We start from the raw sequence: 19,843 nt of genomic DNA, 5'->3' as shown, positions 1-19,843 counted from the left end.
ATTATCACAAATTGGGTCAGGATTGATTGTTCTTGTTGGCATGAATTCTGATGTTAATAATTCAAAGCCCTATAATACTGTATATGTACTATACTTACTATCTATTACCCATACATCTACTATCATCTACTAAAATGGACGAATGCAGTAACAGCATGCAAACTTAACAGCACGCATACTAACAGTTACGCCTGTTTACACGCTTTCCAACCTACCTTTTTTGACATCAATACGTCTTTATATTTACTACCCCCACGTACCGTTATACTTTAGCAAGAAACATCCATTGAGCTTATTCAACAACTTACCTTTATTATCTATACGAAAAATTGGTGTAGTGTTTCTCAACTGCTTTGAAGCATACAATTTATATTATATTTAAATTTATAAAAACAAGTTTTTTAAGTTGAATTAGAAACCTGATTTGTGTTTTGTTTTCCTTCAAGGTCTTCGGAAAAGAAAAATTAACAATTCAAATATGTAAATATGCTTCTAATTTAATTAATTTTACTTTTAAATTAACATTATACATCTATATTTCTCGTAAGCATGGCTTGTTCTTCTATTTGTAAAATTGAATGTTCTCTTTGACGTTAAAACAGTAACAACAATTTTATACATTAGTATTAAGTACGTTTTTGCAGGTGATGCAGAATAATTTTTTGTTATATAATAGTGCTAAGTGCATGGTCGGAATCTTCTTGGTAATTTGTTGCAGACAACTCTTTTGAATATTCCAGTAAATGTTCTGACTTGGATAAAAGAAAGTCCTTAATTTCAGTCTGAGAAAATTCTTTTTAAACTATTTAAAACTACCAATTCAAAATCAATCGTGATATTATCATTGGCCTCAAATTCAGTGTTGTTAATTTCTCAAACAATTCAGTATACGTGTCTTGAGTTTTGTTCCGCAGTAATGAATAAACACATGGAATAGTTCGTCTATTTACTAGAGTATGAACGGTATAAAGTTGAACAAAAAAGCGTAGGAACGGTTTCGAAAGTCCCATCCAGAAATCAGTGACACGCTGTTGTCACTGATTTCTTAATACTAATAAGACACTTAATAATAATAATACTTAATAATAAGATTGTCACGTATTTCAAAGATTAACATTCTATTGTTATTGTTTGAACCGGAATCGTACAGAAGGAAATCTCTGCCAAACTCTCAAAATTTAAAAAAAAAAGTATTTAATATCATGCACGTATTGAAATGTTTCCTCAGAAAAATTATTTTTATCGAATTATAAGTGTGAATTTGGGTAATAATTAGTATATATTTGATTTAATCTACTGATATTTAAAATTGGGGGTCATTTCTTGAGGAATTTTACATGGAGGTTATTGTCTGGAGGGTTTTCAAAATTATTACATCATTATAAATAAATCTAGGATTTATTTACGTGCCTGGGACGTAAACGTCCGTATGGAAACTAGGAGTAAGAGAACAGAGAAGGAATTATATGAGAGGTGACATGAAAAAAGTCACCCAACTCGATAGTCAATTTATATAATAAAGAGATTTATTAAAGCTGATAAAAAACATAAATGAATAGCTGATGAGTCTATCGAAGAAAAATTTGATGCCCATTTTCGTTTGAATCTACCTACACACAGACACAGAGAGAGAGAAAGTTACAATCGGTTGAAAAAAGGGGGTCAAATACCTTGTAAAACTTGAAGAGTTTCCTTAAACAATTCATTAAATCTTTATCGTTCGAATACTTCTTTTACTATTAGAAATACTCCCTTTTGATGAACAAATTAAACGGCAACGTTCTTCGACATTCTTCATATGGGGATATCCACAGAAATCTCAAGTTTTCTGTCACAGGAATCTTACTTTAGGCGTTGATTCTCTTTTTTACATACTTTTTATTTTTCAGAAGCATTAGCATCTGACCAAATCTGATCATCTCGATATGCGTTCAAGAACTTTCTAATCCAATATTTTAAACCACACTTCCTTACATGATTAATGACCTGAGGAAGATGTATAGTATTTTAGTTGATAGGAGCTAGAAGTTAAAAAAAATTTATTAACTTTCCAGTAAAATTCGAAAACTTCGGCTTAGTAAATCTATTAATAAATAGAAAATATTTTAATAATTTATATAAATTATTAAAACAACAAAGGTTTTCACACCATCCCAGTCTTTCCAAAATCGTCCTTGTTCCCAAAGAACAAGCAGGATTTTCAGAATTCGTGGGAAGCGCTAAAGGGAAAAGTCCTACAAATATCTTAATCTCCTACTCGTAGCCGAATCTTGCAATCCTAAAAACCAACCATATTTTATTAGATAATAGAAAGAAAAGAGAAGTTTATGGGTAAGGTGACACTCGAAAACCTGTTACTGTAAAAGTAAAGTCGTATTGACCAGATTAGAGTTGTTCTGAGTCTATTGTTCTCTTATAGCATTAACATGTAAATCTCTATATACCCAGCTGTCTTGTTAATAATATAATAACTATTAAAAAATAATAACAAATCTTTATTTAAATTAAAAATGTACATAAATAATAACTTATAACAACAATTCTATATTATATAATGATAATACAGTATTATGTGTAAACATATTTTAATTTCGAACATTCGAATTGAAATGTTCAAATTATTCGATAATGCATGAAATGTCTATCACCAGTATATATAATACAAGTGCACAAGTATTAAGTTATAAAACAGAGAGAGTTTTATTCAAACATGAACATTTTTAAAACTGTCTTACTCTTCAAAGCATGCCTGGGCTACAGAGGAACACAGGAGCAGATCCTCCCAATATTTTTGTACTGGAAAATTGTTCCTTGCCCTTTACTGTTTTAAACAATGTGTAGTCTCGGAGATTGTGAGTTTTGTGAAATGAATACTGATAAACGGCAGAAGTGAGACTTAGAAAAGGGAATTGCTCGCACTGATCGTAAGTCCGTGTGGACCTTAAACAGATAGGTTGCGAATTGAGGAGTAGCTGTATACGAACTTCCTGTCTGGACAGGAAGTCAGGTGATTTCAATTCACACTTTTCATGAACAGAGTTAGATATATAACTGGCATGACTCGATTGTTCTCAGGAGAAGTATGATATACAGGGGCAAGATACCACTAAAATCTAGAGTAGGTATGGAAAGCTTAGAGATCAGAGACTCCCAATTACCTATTACCAATTACCCATCTGAACCGAAATCACTTGATTTAAAACTTAAAAGATTATTAAAATTGCATCCCAGCATTCTGATGATGTCACAATACATAATTGCTCGTTAGGAAACAATTTGCAATTTTTTCTTAGCCATTCTACTACACTCTTGAGTATTATGCAATTAAAAAGATCTAATAATTTATATTTAAAAGCTTAAGTTGTCTGTAGAAGACTTATGCAAATATAACCAAATAACCCTGAGAATAATGAAAATAATTTACCAAAGCAACATCGTAACAGTTACCTTTTTAAAATGCAAAGAAAAGTTGTCTGGGAAAAAAAGAGATGAATTCCCCAGAGAAGAATTACCCAGGACAATTGTCAAGGACACTACTAAAATCTCTGTGTATGAATCCCTATCAATTCGATAGGGATCCATACACACAGCATCCTATTTATTTCTATTCATTAAAATCAGACAATAAGAAATTTCTCTTACTTATTGTCATTGATTGGCGACCCCTTAACACAGATCGACACTGAAGACTTGGAATATAAATTCTGAGGCTCGGTTTTGACAGTATAGTTTGTACTATCAGGCCCACAATTGGGGCAGCAGAGAGTCCGATATATCCAAGACAGATGGTCCATGATGTTTTTCCCTGATGTTCTCTCCAGGATTCAATTCTGGGTTCTATAGAGCGTTAGGGTAACACATTTGGCATCCTGTAATATGTTTTGAGATCTTGAAAATTTTATAATATAAAGATGAATATTATACAATATTGTTGCTGTGATGAAATTTAAACAATTATCACAACTTTCACTTCTATACACTGGTTAAAAATTCTGTGAAAACATTTGGATAATCAGACAATTGTTCGTTTTCTAAACGAGTTTTCTTTTTACGAATAGACCTGCACATTATAAATAAATTATCACAAACTGTGAGAATCACAGGTAAAAATATAAGTCCGTATACCATTGAAAAAAACATAACTAAGACAATTACCTTAAAAAACTCTAAAAATATACGATAAGGACCGAATGGAACTACAGATATACCTAAAATTGTAGAACAACCCCCTTGTATCACAGCGTGTCCTGCTGCTTCCAATGCATCTTTCATTCTTTCATTGGGTATTTTGGATTTGCTACTTACGTATGCGCATGATATATGTGACGCATAATCAACACAAAACCCTGCTATTAAGATCAATACTATCATAAGAAGTGCATTGATGTGCACGTCCCATACAGAACAGTAACCGATAGTTGATATAACTATGGATAAGACACTGAGGACTACGCAGAAGGCACAAAGAATATTTGGAATAAATACAAGAAAAACAATAATTACTAATACACTACTTACGCAAACAGATCTAATGACATATGGTAAAACATTTAAAAATGAATCAGCAAATAATAATTCATAACAAAATATAAATACGGGAAAGTCGGATGAATCTGCAATGTTTTGTAGCTGATAGAAGAGCTCACTTTGCTGCTTGGAGTTGTGAATTGCCTTGGACTGTATAAAAAATCTAGAAGCTAATATTGTATTCTTATCCATATCAAATACAATATCCTTTCGAAAATTTCTAGTTAACTTAAATTTCAAAAATACATTGTCAAGAACTTCAATAAATTCTTGAGGATCACTCGTGTTGTAACCATGCAAAGAAAACCAGAATGCGGGGTCTTTTATAAACTTCAAATATATCCTCAACCACGATTCTGTTAGATTATTTCCGGCCATATTGGGACTATTTTCTAATTTCTGCAATAAATCTTCTAGCTTTTGCTGAATTTTTGGATCGGAATAATCTAAAGGCTTGTTGATAACCACTTGAATTCTTTCTCTGTAATCAGAAAAATATTTATAATCTTCTATGGTATATTTTCCTGCGTAAGATGTTTTGTGATATAAATCGGAATAATTCAGTTTAATTTGGATAAATTTCGTAAGGTATATTCCACATGAAAAATATATTACGAAAATTATTAAAACGATGCACTTTACATAGTTATAAGATAATATAGTTCCTAGTTTGTCTCTGTAAAAGTTTGTACAGGAAGCACTTGTATTACTTTCTTTCTCTGGTCGACATCCGACTGTTAAAATCCTTTTTAAACCTGAAATAATTAATTTTATATTTAATTTATATACATTTATAACATAAAAATTATATAATAAATTAATAATGCAATAAATTGTGAGATGAACAAAATGTTTGGCACAGGTTTTATGCACGATAAAATAAATCCACCACCTTCATAATAAGCTCCTTCAGCAGTTATATATTTCCATTAATATCCATGCCATTTGTGAAAACACGACCCAAAAAGTGACTTCCAGTGCTGTTTTGACAAATGATAAGGACATTGATGGAAGTGTGTAGCTGAAGAAGGTGCTTATTTTAAAGATTGTGTAGTGTAAAAATTTGTACATGATGTAATAAAATCTGTACCAAAAGGTATGTGTTTTAGCACTTTAAAACTGACTAACCTATACTTGTATTCGATTTTACGCGTCCACAATAAATGGCGTGTAAACCTTTAATTTCTCTTTTACCACTAAGAGTAAGACATCCTCCAAAAAACGTCAACTGGTACACGTATGCGAATGCAAAGCTCACGGCCATGTAACTACAAATAACTTGAATCGCTTTATAGGGAGTTGTAATTCCCACTATTGAAGCTGTAACATTGGTAATTGTTGTAATAGTAATTGAAATTGCAGCTTCGGAATAAGTTTCGCCCATTCTTTCTTTTAAGGCGTATTTAGGATCGCTTTTTCTCCATGCCGAAAGAAGAACAAAGGAATCGTCTATTCCAACACCTAGAAAACGGAAGAAAAAATTAATATATTTATTAATTAGGCATTACTAACGGGCACAACGGAAGTAACTAACCCAAAACAAACAGAGGAACTGATATATTCATGTCAATATATTCCATTCCGCAAAGAATTAATAATCCAAATGCACTACCAACGCCGAATACTGATGACATGCATCCTGCAATAGCAATCCATGGTTTACTAGACACGCAGTCTGTTGTCATGCAAGTTGCAACGGCAAATACTATCATAATTATCTGAGCTAACATCACTAATGATAAGTTAACTTCAGTAAGACTATTTAATTCATCTTCGACAGTTCTTCCAGAGAAATACGTGACTTTAATATGATGGAACTTTAAAGTACTTAATAAATCTAAAAATTTTTCTTCCCATAACAGAGCAATTTTATGTTTCGTGTCATCGCTGTAATCAATAAAATAAATCAAGCGAACTGCTTTAAAATCTTTTACTACATCATTTTCATCCTTAGTCACACCACCGAGACTCATAGCATATGCCACAAATTCTGAAGTGTTCGGATCCACATCCACTGGAAATCTTTAAAAATAAATTTATTTCATATTGTGAATACCTATAAATAATAAACAAGCAAAATATATAATATATAATAAAATATAAAATGATATACAGGTTGATCCAAAAGCCAGGAAACACTACGAGTATAAAAAAAAATTCATATTTTAGTAAATTTTGATCGTAAACGTAAGCAATTCTCCGGAAAATAATTAGAATTATGCACGATATTTTTTTTGTGAAATATAAACATGTAAAGTTACAATTTCTGCCATTACTGGCGCTCTTACGCAATGAAAAGAGCTTTTCAAGTTCCTTTTGCTGCAACTCACTCTCGCTCTGGAGAATCCAAGGTCGAATCCAGACGAGCAACTCTGGGAATTTTTCGGGGATTAAATCATGTCCCACACTAATTGGCATCCAGTGTGAGCCTGGCCAAACCATGTGAGTATGATGAAAAACGCACTCTCTTGATGTCCACAGCACGGAGAGCCAAAAAATGAAAACACCACTTTTACCTCTGTTTATGCTGTCTTTTGTGATGGTATGTATTGTCTTGTAGTAGCTAGTTGGGCATGAACTTCTAGGCTATAATCGAGGCGCGAACCCACGACCGAACTCCCAGTGTTCAGGGAATGGAACCGCTTGGCTACTGGTGGGCAGTGCCGTAACTAGGGCGGTGTCAGCGGTGCCCAGGCACAGGGCGCAGACTCGGGGGGCGTAGAAATGACCTGGATCAAGTTTTGGGACATAGTTACAGAAGCTCACACCGGGCGCATAAAAGGCTAGTTACGGCGCTGCTAGTGGGACGTATTTATTGTGTTCACTAGTCATAAAGCGCCACCTACTGTCAAAAATTGTAACTAAGATATTCGAACTTCAAAAAACTGAGCATTTCTATGTCAACCGAATATGTTTAGAATAAATATTCACTGAAGTATGAATTTTTAAAATTTTGCCTGACTTTTCGAACACCTTTTATTTAAGAAAATAAATTTTTTTCTAAATTTATTTAAATTTTGAATAAAATTATAATTCTAAATTGAGAAGTAAACAACATAAAACACATATTTTATTGAGTAATAACTTGTAGACAATATGCATTTCCGGTTTTTTTTTTGTTATAACCTCACCTCACTGTGCAAGCATTTGGTGTGTAGTGTTTGTTGGTGTAGTGTTGAGGTGTTGTTGAAATGTTTTATAAAAAGGCACAAAGGAGTCAAGTAGGCAACTAAGTGAAAAGAAAGGCCGAAATACATATTGTCCAGAAGCTGTTACTCGTTGTTGCCAGATACTAGGAGACAAAATCCGGAAAATATGAGTTTTTTCCGGAAAGATACCGGGACGTTCAACTCCAGGACATGCAACAGATGTGTATTTTTACTCTACAAGTTTCAGAAATACATTTAAACTGTGGAAAAGGATAAAGATTATTGGAGGAACAGTTTTCAGAATAAAGTCGTCACAAGATGGCAGTCGGAAAAAATCCGGGACAATCACGTAAAACCGGGAAATCTGGCAACCTTAGCCCCAAAAAGGTTTAAATAAAATGAATTTTTTAGATTGCCTTTGAAATGAACCTCGTATCATTTCCTAGTTGAACCTTGATCCTACGGGACAGTGAGAGCCGATGCTGTAACCCTCGGCGTGAAGAGCCTTAATCTCTAGAACAGAGTTAAATAGATAAAAGTTGAGACCGGATATGGAAACGTAGGCGAAGAAGGCTCCGATTAACGTATACGAACTTCGTATACGTTAATCGTATACGAATCTCGATCGTATACGGTCTCGATCGAAAATCTGTGGCTTGCCCCTATACATTATACTTTTCCTTTAACAATAGAGTCGTGCGGGTTATCTATCTAACACCTTTCGAGGAAAAGTTTTGAATTGAAATAGCGTAACTTCCGGTTTGTATCGGTAATTTGTATGTAGTTAATCGAGCCTGCTACCCCTAAGATTTCCATATCTGGTCTCGGATTTGAAGGTATAAAGGACATTAAATTTTGGACAAAGAATCTGAAGTGAATGGGGAGATAGATAGAAGGGGGATATTTCGAGTGGGGTCGGATTTAATAAATAGATAAATTGGACTTGATAGATAAATTATTATTTTTAAATATAATAAAACTAAATGTGTCTACCGACGTCCAAAACACCCGTAGTAATTAATTTATCCATTCCCAAATAAACAGAATGACCCCCTTAAAGTTCGCTAACGATCGGTGTCTAGTCTCGAATTATGCTAGTAACAAATAACACGTGTGATAAACTCATTCTGTAAATGGTCTCACTGAATGACTTGCTAACACGTGGTACTCGCGTGCAAGTTCATGTTGCTACTCACATAACTCTAGACCAGGCACCCAGAATCTCCATCTGCATAGTAAGATTAACCTATAATTGATATGGGAAAAATTTACAATTATTAATTATTATAGATGTGTTACTATATAAAAATCATACTTAATTTTGTAGTGTCCTTTCTTCAGATCTTCTATCTTAGTCTGAAGATTCAAGACATGATTCTGCATACATTTTCCCTTATATTTACGACAGATATCGGCATAAGTGTACCTTCTATCATTCAATGTAACGCTCATATTGCGCACAGTCCGATCCAAGGCATGTAAATCCTCAAATGCACTATTGAATAGCATAGAATCTCCACTTATTGTTGTAGCAATTACGACTCCATATTTCCCGGGCGAAACTGCTCGAGAAAAATCAAAATCCGAACTATTTTCGGGAAATAATCTTTCAATAGCTGCTTTTGCCACCAAACTCCTTCCATTAGCTGGGAAGAAAATGTAGTCGATATCCATTGTCAATTCTAATCGAAAAAATCCAGCCGAAAACACAATTGTCACAACAACGGGAACAAAAGTAAACCACAAAGGATGCTGTGCTACGTATTCTCCGAGATGTCGGAAAATTCTTGACATTTTTAAATAAATTACGTTGCATTTTCTTTCGTCGCAATGCAAATTCATCTTTCACGGAATGGATAAATGTACAAGTTATTAAAGTTGTTTATACCTGAAATAAATTAATAAATTTAATTAATAACGATTGAGAGAACAAACTCCTTTTAATTATTTTTAAAGTATTTTAAATGTTATATACAGAAATTACGTAATTTAAACTTGAAAAGTCGGTATTTATCTGTGTTAAAATCAATTTATGACAGGCAACTGTAATTAGTTGACTAGCGGTCATTAACACACATCTCGGTGGTAACAAAATACACCAAACTATATTTTAAGTTGACCCTTATCTGTGATGTAATAAATTCTAGTAAAAAAAATAGCGGGTAATGACATATATTTTAATACTTCTGTTTAATAACAGATGGCATTTGAATCATATTTATCAACGTCGAGTGTTCAAGGTTGATCGTTGCAAAGGCATTGTTTAATAGTGAAGATACTAATCGGTGATGTACAGTGAAGTCCAAAGCGTGTAACCTATCTTTTGATTGCTTAAAAAATAAATTGAAGTTATTTTAATTAGATTTTTTTTACTATGTAAATCGAATATTTATTCAACATTTCAATAGAAAAAGCAACACTTAAGAAATCGCTTATTAGGTATGAATAGGACTTCATTTTTGTGACAATACGCATTGTCACTTATTGTACTGAAAATACACTAAAAAGTTGGTTCCCTCGTCTATAAGCCGCAAAAGTTGTAAAGAAATGTTAACTTTTACTGAATAAGGCACTCTCGTATATAAATCGCAGCCAATAGCCAAGACTCTAAGTTACGATTTCATAATAATAACCAATAGGATAAGAACGGCATCAGGAATAACATTATGTAAATCCCACTTCGCAATATACTAAAGTTAATTGTTGGTCATTTTTTAACAATTTTCATGAATGGTTTAAACTATTTTTACTTCTGTAAAGTATTGACTCTTAATCAGAGAGGGAACAAAAGAAGCGCAACCTTGTCAATTGGACCCACGGTAGTCTCAGGGACTTGGGAAGCTCGCTGAGCTTAGAGAGAGCATCCTCCTCTGGTAACTATCTCAGGGACGGGTAAGTGCAGAGACTGGACGAACCGTCTAGTTGAGCCAACTCCACAAGCTGACTGAATCCTCTCCAGAGTCTAATAGTTACCCGGAAGCTAATCTAGTACGTGAGGCACCACGCTTTGTGTATTCTGTATTGACCGTGTCTAAAAGTAAACAAAGCCTGCGGCAAGTCACGTATTTGGACCTTCTTCAACTTCCGGTAGAACGTGGAAGTTGTCTTGCCGGTGATGGTTAATAGTCGATGCGAAAAACATCGTGTGTATCAGTCACAATCATTTCTGTTCCGAATGTACAGCGAATATTATAAAGGTTTAGACGAATTAAGCAGGCATAGGTATTAGCAAAAATTAATGTTCAACAAGCAAGAACTGCCTGATCCAATGGACGACAATTTAGCAAAAATGTTTGCCTACGCTAATCATTCTGAAACAATACTCACACACACACACACACACACACACACCACTGATATTGCTAAAATACATTAATAGCGTTTTGTATGTTAAAAAATAGACAAACTCTTCATATTAAAATATACAATATAAGTACTGATAAACGGTTTTTTTATTTATTATTTGATGAGTACGTATTGCATGACAAGTATACCGCGTGTAAAAAATTAATATGACGACATTTTTAAAGCATAGAAAATGATTTACGAAAATTGTTTTTCGGCTTTCTTTAAATAACTATATTGTCTCATAAAATTATTGTAAGGATATATTATTGTTTATACATAAAACTAAATTTAATTCGATTTTCTTCTCCATTTCTTTGACGCTTATTTTAGAGAAGAAAGTGCAACATTCCTCTCTTATTCTTGCTTTGTTTACTCAATACTATTCACAAGTGTCTACAATTATTTAAAAAGCTCTTATTTATATTTAAATTAAATATTTTCGATTTTTAAAAATTTTCTACAGGTTTTTATATGAAGATAATGCTTCATACAAAATAATTTTGAAATATATTATATATATATATAGCCTATTGTTTAAAGAGATCCTATGTATAGAATTTTATAAAGGGGAAAAAACTTATAAAAATGTTAAAAAATAATTTAATTTAAACTTTAAATGGTTCTAGAAAATTAGGCAGTGAATGGCTAGCCAAAGATCGGATTACTGCTCCTAAAAATTAATTTGAATAAAAAACAAAATGAAAGTTTCTTTATCATCAATTTTAATTTAAATATAATACTGTTTTAAAGTAATATTTACTCTAAAAACCCTAATGCCAGTCAAATATAAGAACATTTAAGCCACTGAAAGAAGCCATATTGCATGTTTATATCTTCAATACACTATTGTACAGTATACATGTACATTTTAATCAAATATATTAGCTTGAAAGTATTAAATTTAAGTTAGAATTACTTGGAAAAATCCTTGTATAAGCTTGTTACAACATATTTCTATTTCTGCATATATGTAGAAGTAACAGGTAATTTTACACAGAAGAAACTATATATAATTTGATATTATAACAATTGTTTAATGTATCGCTACTCAATTGGAGTATAACTCTATTAAATTACCCCAAATTATAGTTAGAAATTTATGTAAAAGCATCTAAAAGTACAAATCTTAGATACATTTTATAAACAAAATTATAACCTACAAGCATGCATCTTTGTATACAATGTATACAGCAGATTTATATACTTTCATCAAAACACAAATTATATTTATTACTTTAGTTAATAAGTCATGAGTGATTGAAGTAAGATAGAGTGCAAAATAACATGACATTCAAAAATATACTTACGAAAGTTAAGATAACGTCTGGAGGAATTTTTATATTGTCTACTTTCTCGGTAAACTATTAAATTATATGTATATATATATTTTATAATAAGAAGAAATTGTGGATTGAGAATATTGTTAAGAATTTTTATAAAAATTTCCGATGAATTTCGATAGTTATGTTAATAATAGTTCGATAGTTTTCTGGCAACACGCAGCGCAAAAACTCTCATCATTTTATTTCAATTACATAGTAACTGAAATATTTTCAGGATGTGTTAAAAAAGTTCGGAACAGATGTTGTTTACTAGGGCAAGCAAGGGAAAAAACAAGAACCGGAAGTACCAAGTGTCCAGGATGTTTTGGTGCTGCCACCTGTCACGATGAATACGGTCAATATACTGTTTTTGAACTTGTACACTCTACATATAGAATTTGTAAATAAACTATAAATATTGTCTAACTTGAGTATGGAGGTGTGCTTTCCATCGAGCCTGGATGAACTATATCGAATCATACCCCGTGATACATACGGTGAACCAACCCAAAGAGACGTAGTTTGGGGAAGTACTTCACTACTTCTATATCACAGACAATGTTCCCTCTAAGCTGCGCGGCCGCGCACTGCTCAAATTGTTGCCGCGCACGAGAATTTATGTGCCACGTAGGCGAGTATGCACACTGATTTTAATTGTTGTTTACTTATTTCTCACTCTGTCTGCAACGTGATTATTGCTACATATATTTCGATTAAATACATTAAATCATTGACAAAAGATAATATTTTGTATGAAAGTATGTTTTAAAATGAATTTTAATCTCTACTTTATAATTAATTATTTTAATTTTTATAGGAAAAAATAAAATTTTATATATGTATATGCCCAGAAAAATTTTTGCTCAGTCTGCTCAGCAAAATTATTTTTTTTTGCTCAGAGAAGTATATGTTCCGTTCATGTACAAAAAAAATTAGAGGGAACATTGATCACAGAAGAACAAACTATGATGAGAACATGCACACTTAATTTTATTTCATATCATTTAGACTTTATAAAACAAAGTGTGACAATTTTTGGGCTATTTTCGACGGGAATTTGGCGATTTTTGCCTACTGTTGATTGAAAATACTATCCTGAAAAACTCTCTATCGTTCACACGTGTACTCAGCCTCGTGTACTCAGCCTCGTGTATCAGCCGTCCTTGGTCCGCATAGTCCGCACGCGATGAATTAACCTTGTATTATTTCCTGCCTGTAAACCAGGTTTTAGGGAAATTTATATCAACACAAAAAATTGACATAAAAAATAAAACAGGAGTAATAATTGGTACGGACCTACCTGAGGTTAGGTTAGGTTAGTACCAATCATACGGAGGTATCTTCACGTTTTGACATATTTCAGGAACCATGCAATGCATAGGGCTAATGGTTTATTTTAAGCTCTTTAGCTACCTTTGTGTCAAATTTCATTGAAATCTCAGGTGGTCGAGCTAGAGACCCTGATCACTTCACAACGAGTTGGTACGTAAATCGGTATTGGAATTTGGTACATAAATCTATCCTAGATACAATCAGAATTTAAAATGGTACATACCACAGAATGTTGATAAAAATTAACACCTATTCTTACCTCGTTAATGGCTCTAATCCAAATGTTTCACGGGATAACAATAACCGAAGTATATTATTTGCAATTTAAAAAAATAACCTTCGAAAAATCTCGAACACCTTAAAAATTTAAATACCGTCAAAACTCTGAACAACGGCCAGTAATGGGAACCTAAAAATGGCCGCTGTTTAAAGGTTATTTTGTGTGAATTTCAGAAAGAAAAAAGTCCCGAAAAAATAAATGTTGTTCATATGTGGTCGTTATTGGAGGTTCGACTTTATATAGACAGACAGACAACGAGACATACGAATAAGACAGCTATAACCAATTTAATATGTTTAAACACTAATATCGCCTGCAGACAGTAATTATAAATCGATATTTTAAAATTAAATATTGTTTTAATTAACCGTTGAATATTTTTTCATAACCTAAATTTAAAAATGTTTTTACATTCAGCTTCAAACATCTGTGGTGAAGTGTGTATAGATTGAAATAAACATTTCGATATTAATCTTATATTTGACCTTTATATGAAAAACTTGCCTTAAAGTTAATATTAAATACGGAGTGGAGTACTAAGGCAACACGACACTTCGGCAATCTGCTAAGTGCTTTCCGGAAAGACTTTCAATAGAAAACTGACCTCTAATTAATACCTAATTAGATATTAAACACGTGAGGAAAACGCCTAATTCTTTTCGTGACAAGGGTATCCACAAGGCGCAAACCTCCCCCTGAAAAACTACCAGTTTTCAAATAGCTATTTAAATAATAGATTTAATAATAGAGAAATTTGAAACAATTAAGCCTATTATACTTGGATCTGACCCTCAAAGAAACGATCAGTAGATAGGTGAGAGAGGAAAAAAGCCTCAGTTCAGTCTTCCAATACTATTTTAAGTTTAATTTTTATTGTTCAACTTTGAAGGGCCTGGCACTATTTAAAATATTATTGGGAGACTAAATGGATTCAAACTCTTTTGAGTTGAAGTCCATGGTGAAAGATTAGGAAAACGATGTAATACCCATGATAGATTAAGGGATCTGAATCGTGTTCGTACCTCCAATATTCCGTAGTGACATTAAAAATGAATTAAGAATAATAGATTGATGTGATATGTTTATAATCAAACTTTACAACTTAAAGCTCTAAATAATTGCTATGTAAACTTAAATATACTTACCCAAATTTAAAAACTTCTTATTAAATTAAAATTATTCTGAATCTTCAAACGTTCTAGACAGTTCCAGGAAACGTTTTTTTAAGCTATTTCAATCACACATAGTCATTTTTTAAAGTAATTCGAAAGGTGACTTTAAACTATTATAGACTTTTTAGGACAAACATCTATCTTTATAAAACGCTTTATACTTATTTCACGTTTTATCAACACTGTTTCATCGAATGTAGAATGTTATTTCGCCAAAGGACAGCTGCCAATAGGCAATCAAACCTTGAAAATTTTAAATTACCTTCAATTAACAGAATAACAAACAAAAAAATTCCATTCGTATTCATATTAAAGTAAGTCAACACGCAAACTTTCCTCCTTGTCAATGCTGGCTCAATGTGTAAAACAAAAAATAAGCAAAATTTATTATTTTTTTTATTTATCTCATTAGAAATTCACGAATTCGTTTTATAAGGGTGGCAACAGATGGACATCTTCCAACAGGGTGGGTTGGCTTTGCTTGGAAAAATAATGCAAAATATAGATGATGTGGACTACTAAATAATAATGTTACTTTTACTAACAAACAATAAAATCTCTAAGACTGCTTTTATTAATAAAGAAACAGTATACGTGTTTCATTTGTTCAAACATAAACGGCAAAAGAGGCCTGTTCTACGCTACATACAAGCTCTCAACGACCCTGGAGAAGCAGATAATACCGCTGAACACGGAAATGTTCAAAAAAATGTGTCAAACAGAAATAAAAATATACTAGGATTTTTTTTAAATGGGGATTTGGGGTAGTTCGTCGCGAGTTCGTGCCTGACCAACGAAATTTTTCTTGTTTCTTCACGTTTCTAACATGTAAATAGGGGTCAATTTTGTCTCTCGGGAAAACGAAACTGTCTCCTATTTATATGTAACATGCGATCTTACAAAGAGGACGAAACAGATTTCGTCCCGTTTGTAAGATCGCCCAGGTGTTGCGTTGCTTTATTTAATCAATCACTTTTTTAAATAATAAATTTAATCAATTTTTCCTGCTTTTTTGCCCCTTCTTACCTGGGGACACTAAGAAGGTCCTTTTTTTGCCTTTGTGGATTTGGCCAAGTCCACAAAGGTGACAGTCTGGTGTTCAGAGAAAGAACACCCATTAAAAACTCGTGGGATTTTTCGAAGGATAGGATTCGATTCCGAACCCCCCAGAACGGTACGCGGATGCATTAACTTATCTCATTTTATACAAAAGAGCATTTAATGGTTAACAACATGAACGACTCTTTTTATTTTATTTGTCTATTTTGTTGTTTTTTTAATGATTATTTTCAAGGATTTTTGGCTTCTCGAAACATTACTTTAATGGTGTCTCTAGGCATAAACTTTTGTAATTAGACTGATTGACAGCTTCAAGGATAATGTTTTAATGTCAACTGAGGTTCAATATCAATTACATTATTAAGTAAAAATATACATACATATAGGGTTTTTCGTGAGTCACGTGGCATAGGAGATCGTGCAAAGAAACTTCAAGTGATTGTCTGGACAAATGTATAGTGTACTTCTTATATCACGCATCATTTCGAGTCTGCAATACCGTCAAATGAAAATTAAATGCACAAAATTAATGTGTGGTTTAATTATTACAACTAATGTAGGTCAAGCAGCATAATTATATAACTCTCTAATAAATATGTTGTGAAGTTTGAACTTGTTATCTAAGTATTAGATATGCAGTTGATAGCAAGAAGACGGCACATTACCGGTTTTTCGATGTTATTTTTACTTTTATTTAAAATTAATCAGGCCCTCCATCCCTAAAGCTTTCCTTATCTGGTCTCGATTTTCATATATCAAACTCCGTTCTCGAGTTCGGACTGACTGACGAACAGACGACAGTGGAAATTTATATTCAAACAGAAAATAAGAGAGATAAGATATTCACACGCTATCGTATAGAATAAGAAATTTATAAAAATAGAATACAGTACAACCTTCGAATAACGGACACCGTCTGACCGAGAAGTTTGTCCACTATTTAGAGGTAAATACAATAGCTGTCCTATTTAAAGAGACTGGGAATTGTATAAATGTCCGTTAAGTATCAGCATCCGCTATCGGAAGTATCCGTTAATGAAGATTTCATTGTAATAAGTTATACAACACTCCCTTGCTTTTACCACCAGATAAATTATATACTACAACTATACGTAATACCGTGTCTTTATCTTTCTTTCTGCGTAACATAGACCCGAGGGCCTTTCTAAACATACCTGCTTGGTTTGGATAGCCCATAATGAATTCGGTGAGGGATATGGCCCTACATATAAGAAAACGGTCTCGGCCATCGTGATATTACAGTTAAAGCTGAAATTTTCACGAGAGTAATCTCAATTTAGGTTTATTTGTATACGGCAACGTAACACGTGGGCGATCTACCAAGAAGGGTGCCTCTCGGAAGACTTTCTATAGAAATGGCCGCTATTTAGACGTTACTAATGTGAAAAAAACCCGAAAAACTTTACGTGTTTAACCCCCTGGCGAGGTCTAACCCACATAGTTTTATCCACTTGGCTCTCAATTTAGGGCATTGTGTTCATGAGAAATAGGGCGCACGCTTTACGCTCTAACCCTTCTTATAAGGAACGTCTACCGTATTAAATTATTTCTTCCTCTACATATTGTTTTTATAATTAACTGATTTACTATTTGCAATTTTTCAAATGTTATAGTGTATATCAATTGATGCAATAAATGTCATCACAAACTTTTTCCACACACTGAACTTGCTTAGGTTATTTTGCGTGAAGGTATTTGAAAATATAGGCCTACGTTTGTCAGAAAAGATGAACTGACGTAATCATTAATAATGATTATTATGTCCTTGATGCCACTTCCCGCTCTCTGACAACGATAATGATTAGAAAAAGATATGAAGTATACTTGCATTTCTCGCTTACGCATTATAAAACTAAGTAATTTTCATTTATATATTATTATACTACACACAATAAACATCATATCACAATAGTATAGTATTATTTTAGTAAATTTACTAGTTTATACTACTTTATTAAAGGATTCATTGAGAAATTCTACATAACTTTAGTTATCGGTAAATGATAATGTGATAAGTGATAAATAATTACTCACACTCAGTAAAACTTGTCTAAAACGGAACTCGAATAAAATGAAAACCTACCTTCCGATTTACACAGGTTTTACTATACAATTGTATACTGTATAAAGAGAAATTGAATAAAACAGTAACAAAGCAGGACTTTGTTTACATAAAATTATCTGCCCACCTACTTTATATAGATATAAAATTTCCAGCTTCGGCGTAATCAAAACTTGGATAAAGTAACAGCTCAACACATTTACAAACACTATTTTTTCGTTTAATAAACAAGGAATTTATCTCCTTACCGTGAATATTATCTGTACTGTATGGACGACGTGTAACATGTCTACCCTGTCGACCGCGTAACGCACTAACTAAAGACAATGTCAAAAGATAAATTTAGGTTAAATTCGTGTTATTAATTAAATTAATATCACAATTGTTTACATCCTCGCTAGACTACATTCAACGTTAACTTCTATATAATTAAAGTTAAGATATAACATTAAAAAGTATTTAAAAGGAAGATAAAATAGGGAAAACAGACATTGTTTTCCCGTATTGTGAAAGAGTTAATTATGATCGTTCCAAGTTTTACTCGTTTTACAATTATAAAATATTAATTACGTTCGTGTAAAAATAGTTATAAAAATCTTTTTCAACTGCTTTCCAGAAAAACTTTAGTAATAAAGTAAAACCTGTCTGAAACGGAACCTGCCTAAACGGAAAAGATATTAGATACCGTGCGATTCCTGTTTATTGTAAATAGAGATGGGCGAAGATTGTGAACTTGATTATCTCGCTTAATTTATTTACTTAATAATTAATCGGTTTTATTTACTCATCCACTGTTAGGCAAAGGGACGTGGAGCCACGTGGAGTATTCCCAATGTTCTTCACGTTTTAAACACCTAAACAGAGACCAGTTTCTCATAGAACGTCCTCTCGGGAAGCATCCCACTCGGTAGACCACCCACGTGTCGCACTGCCGAATACAAGCGAACAAAACTGGTGAGGCAGGAATCCGCAACCAACTACCAACGGTGAATGGTTTTATCCAGTCAGCCACTGGTGGCCTTGCTCTCTATGAGCAATAAAGATTTGTGTGTAATAGACTCCATGTTTCGGCAAATACGGTCTTACTTATAGAATCCTCGCAGTTGGCATGTGATGCCCTTATTGTATACGGAAAATCTGTGATATTCGCTAGAATTTCACTCGGTAATAATGATTTGACAAACCTATAATTCCCTAACGTACGAGGAAAATACGATTATCTTACAGATAAAAAACAGTTTTTTTTGTAAGATAGTTTTACTTGTAATATTTTTAAAGAAATTCATTCCTGTACTACTACACTACGAACGCATGAAGGTTTGAATTTATCAATTACTTTATATGTGTTAAATGTAAAATGACTTAATCGTTCACCTAGAAATACTGGGATATATCGTTATCTAGTTTCACTCTCGCACAACTGAAGATATTTTCCATTGCTTCAATGGCACAATGCCATTGTTTTATTAAAGCTTTAGTATATTCAAAGCAGAACAGAGTTAAAATTTGATTAAAAATAAAGGAATTTCTTTTAATATACAAGAAAAGCAACGGAGGAAATGTTTTCCAGG

At 32.8% G+C, this 19,843-nt stretch overlaps 1 protein-coding gene across 1 annotated transcript; it reads right to left on the bottom strand.

The window, feature by feature from the left end:
- Positions 1 to 3,900: 3,900 nt before the first annotated feature.
- Positions 3,901 to 18,536, bottom strand: LOC136974047 (patched domain-containing protein 3-like). Its single transcript, XM_067268823.1, has 5 exons — positions 18,400 to 18,536; positions 8,992 to 9,564; positions 6,062 to 6,549; positions 5,656 to 5,988; positions 3,901 to 5,282 (listed from the first exon to the last, which is right to left on the bottom strand). Exons 2-5 carry the CDS (start codon positions 9,516 to 9,518, stop codon positions 3,973 to 3,975), a joined length of 2,658 nt encoding a protein of 885 aa, XP_067124924.1. The 5' UTR covers positions 9,519 to 9,564; positions 18,400 to 18,536; the 3' UTR covers positions 3,901 to 3,972.
- Between the last annotated feature and the right edge of the window lie 1,307 nt (positions 18,537 to 19,843).

This window comes from Centruroides vittatus, unplaced genomic scaffold (assembly GCF_030686945.1).
Source record: "Centruroides vittatus isolate TY-2023 unplaced genomic scaffold, ASM3068694v2 contig_337, whole genome shotgun sequence".
Taxonomy (NCBI): Eukaryota; Metazoa; Arthropoda; class Arachnida; order Scorpiones; family Buthidae; genus Centruroides; species Centruroides vittatus.
Note: the sequence above shows the minus strand (reverse complement) of the source record. Positions and strands in the feature narration are given on the sequence as shown.

Coding starts and splice junctions, on each gene's coding strand:
- LOC136974047 (XM_067268823.1), bottom strand. CDS start 9,518: ATGAATTTGCATTGCGACGAAAGAAAATGCAACGTAATTTATTTAAAA. Junction 5,989..6,061: donor AGTTCCTCTGTTTGTTTTGG/GTTAGTTACTTC, acceptor TCCGTTTTCTAG/GTGTTGGAATAGACGATTCC. Junction 5,283..5,655: donor AAAATCGAATACAAGTATAG/GTTAGTCAGTTT, acceptor TAATTATTTCAG/GTTTAAAAAGGATTTTAACA.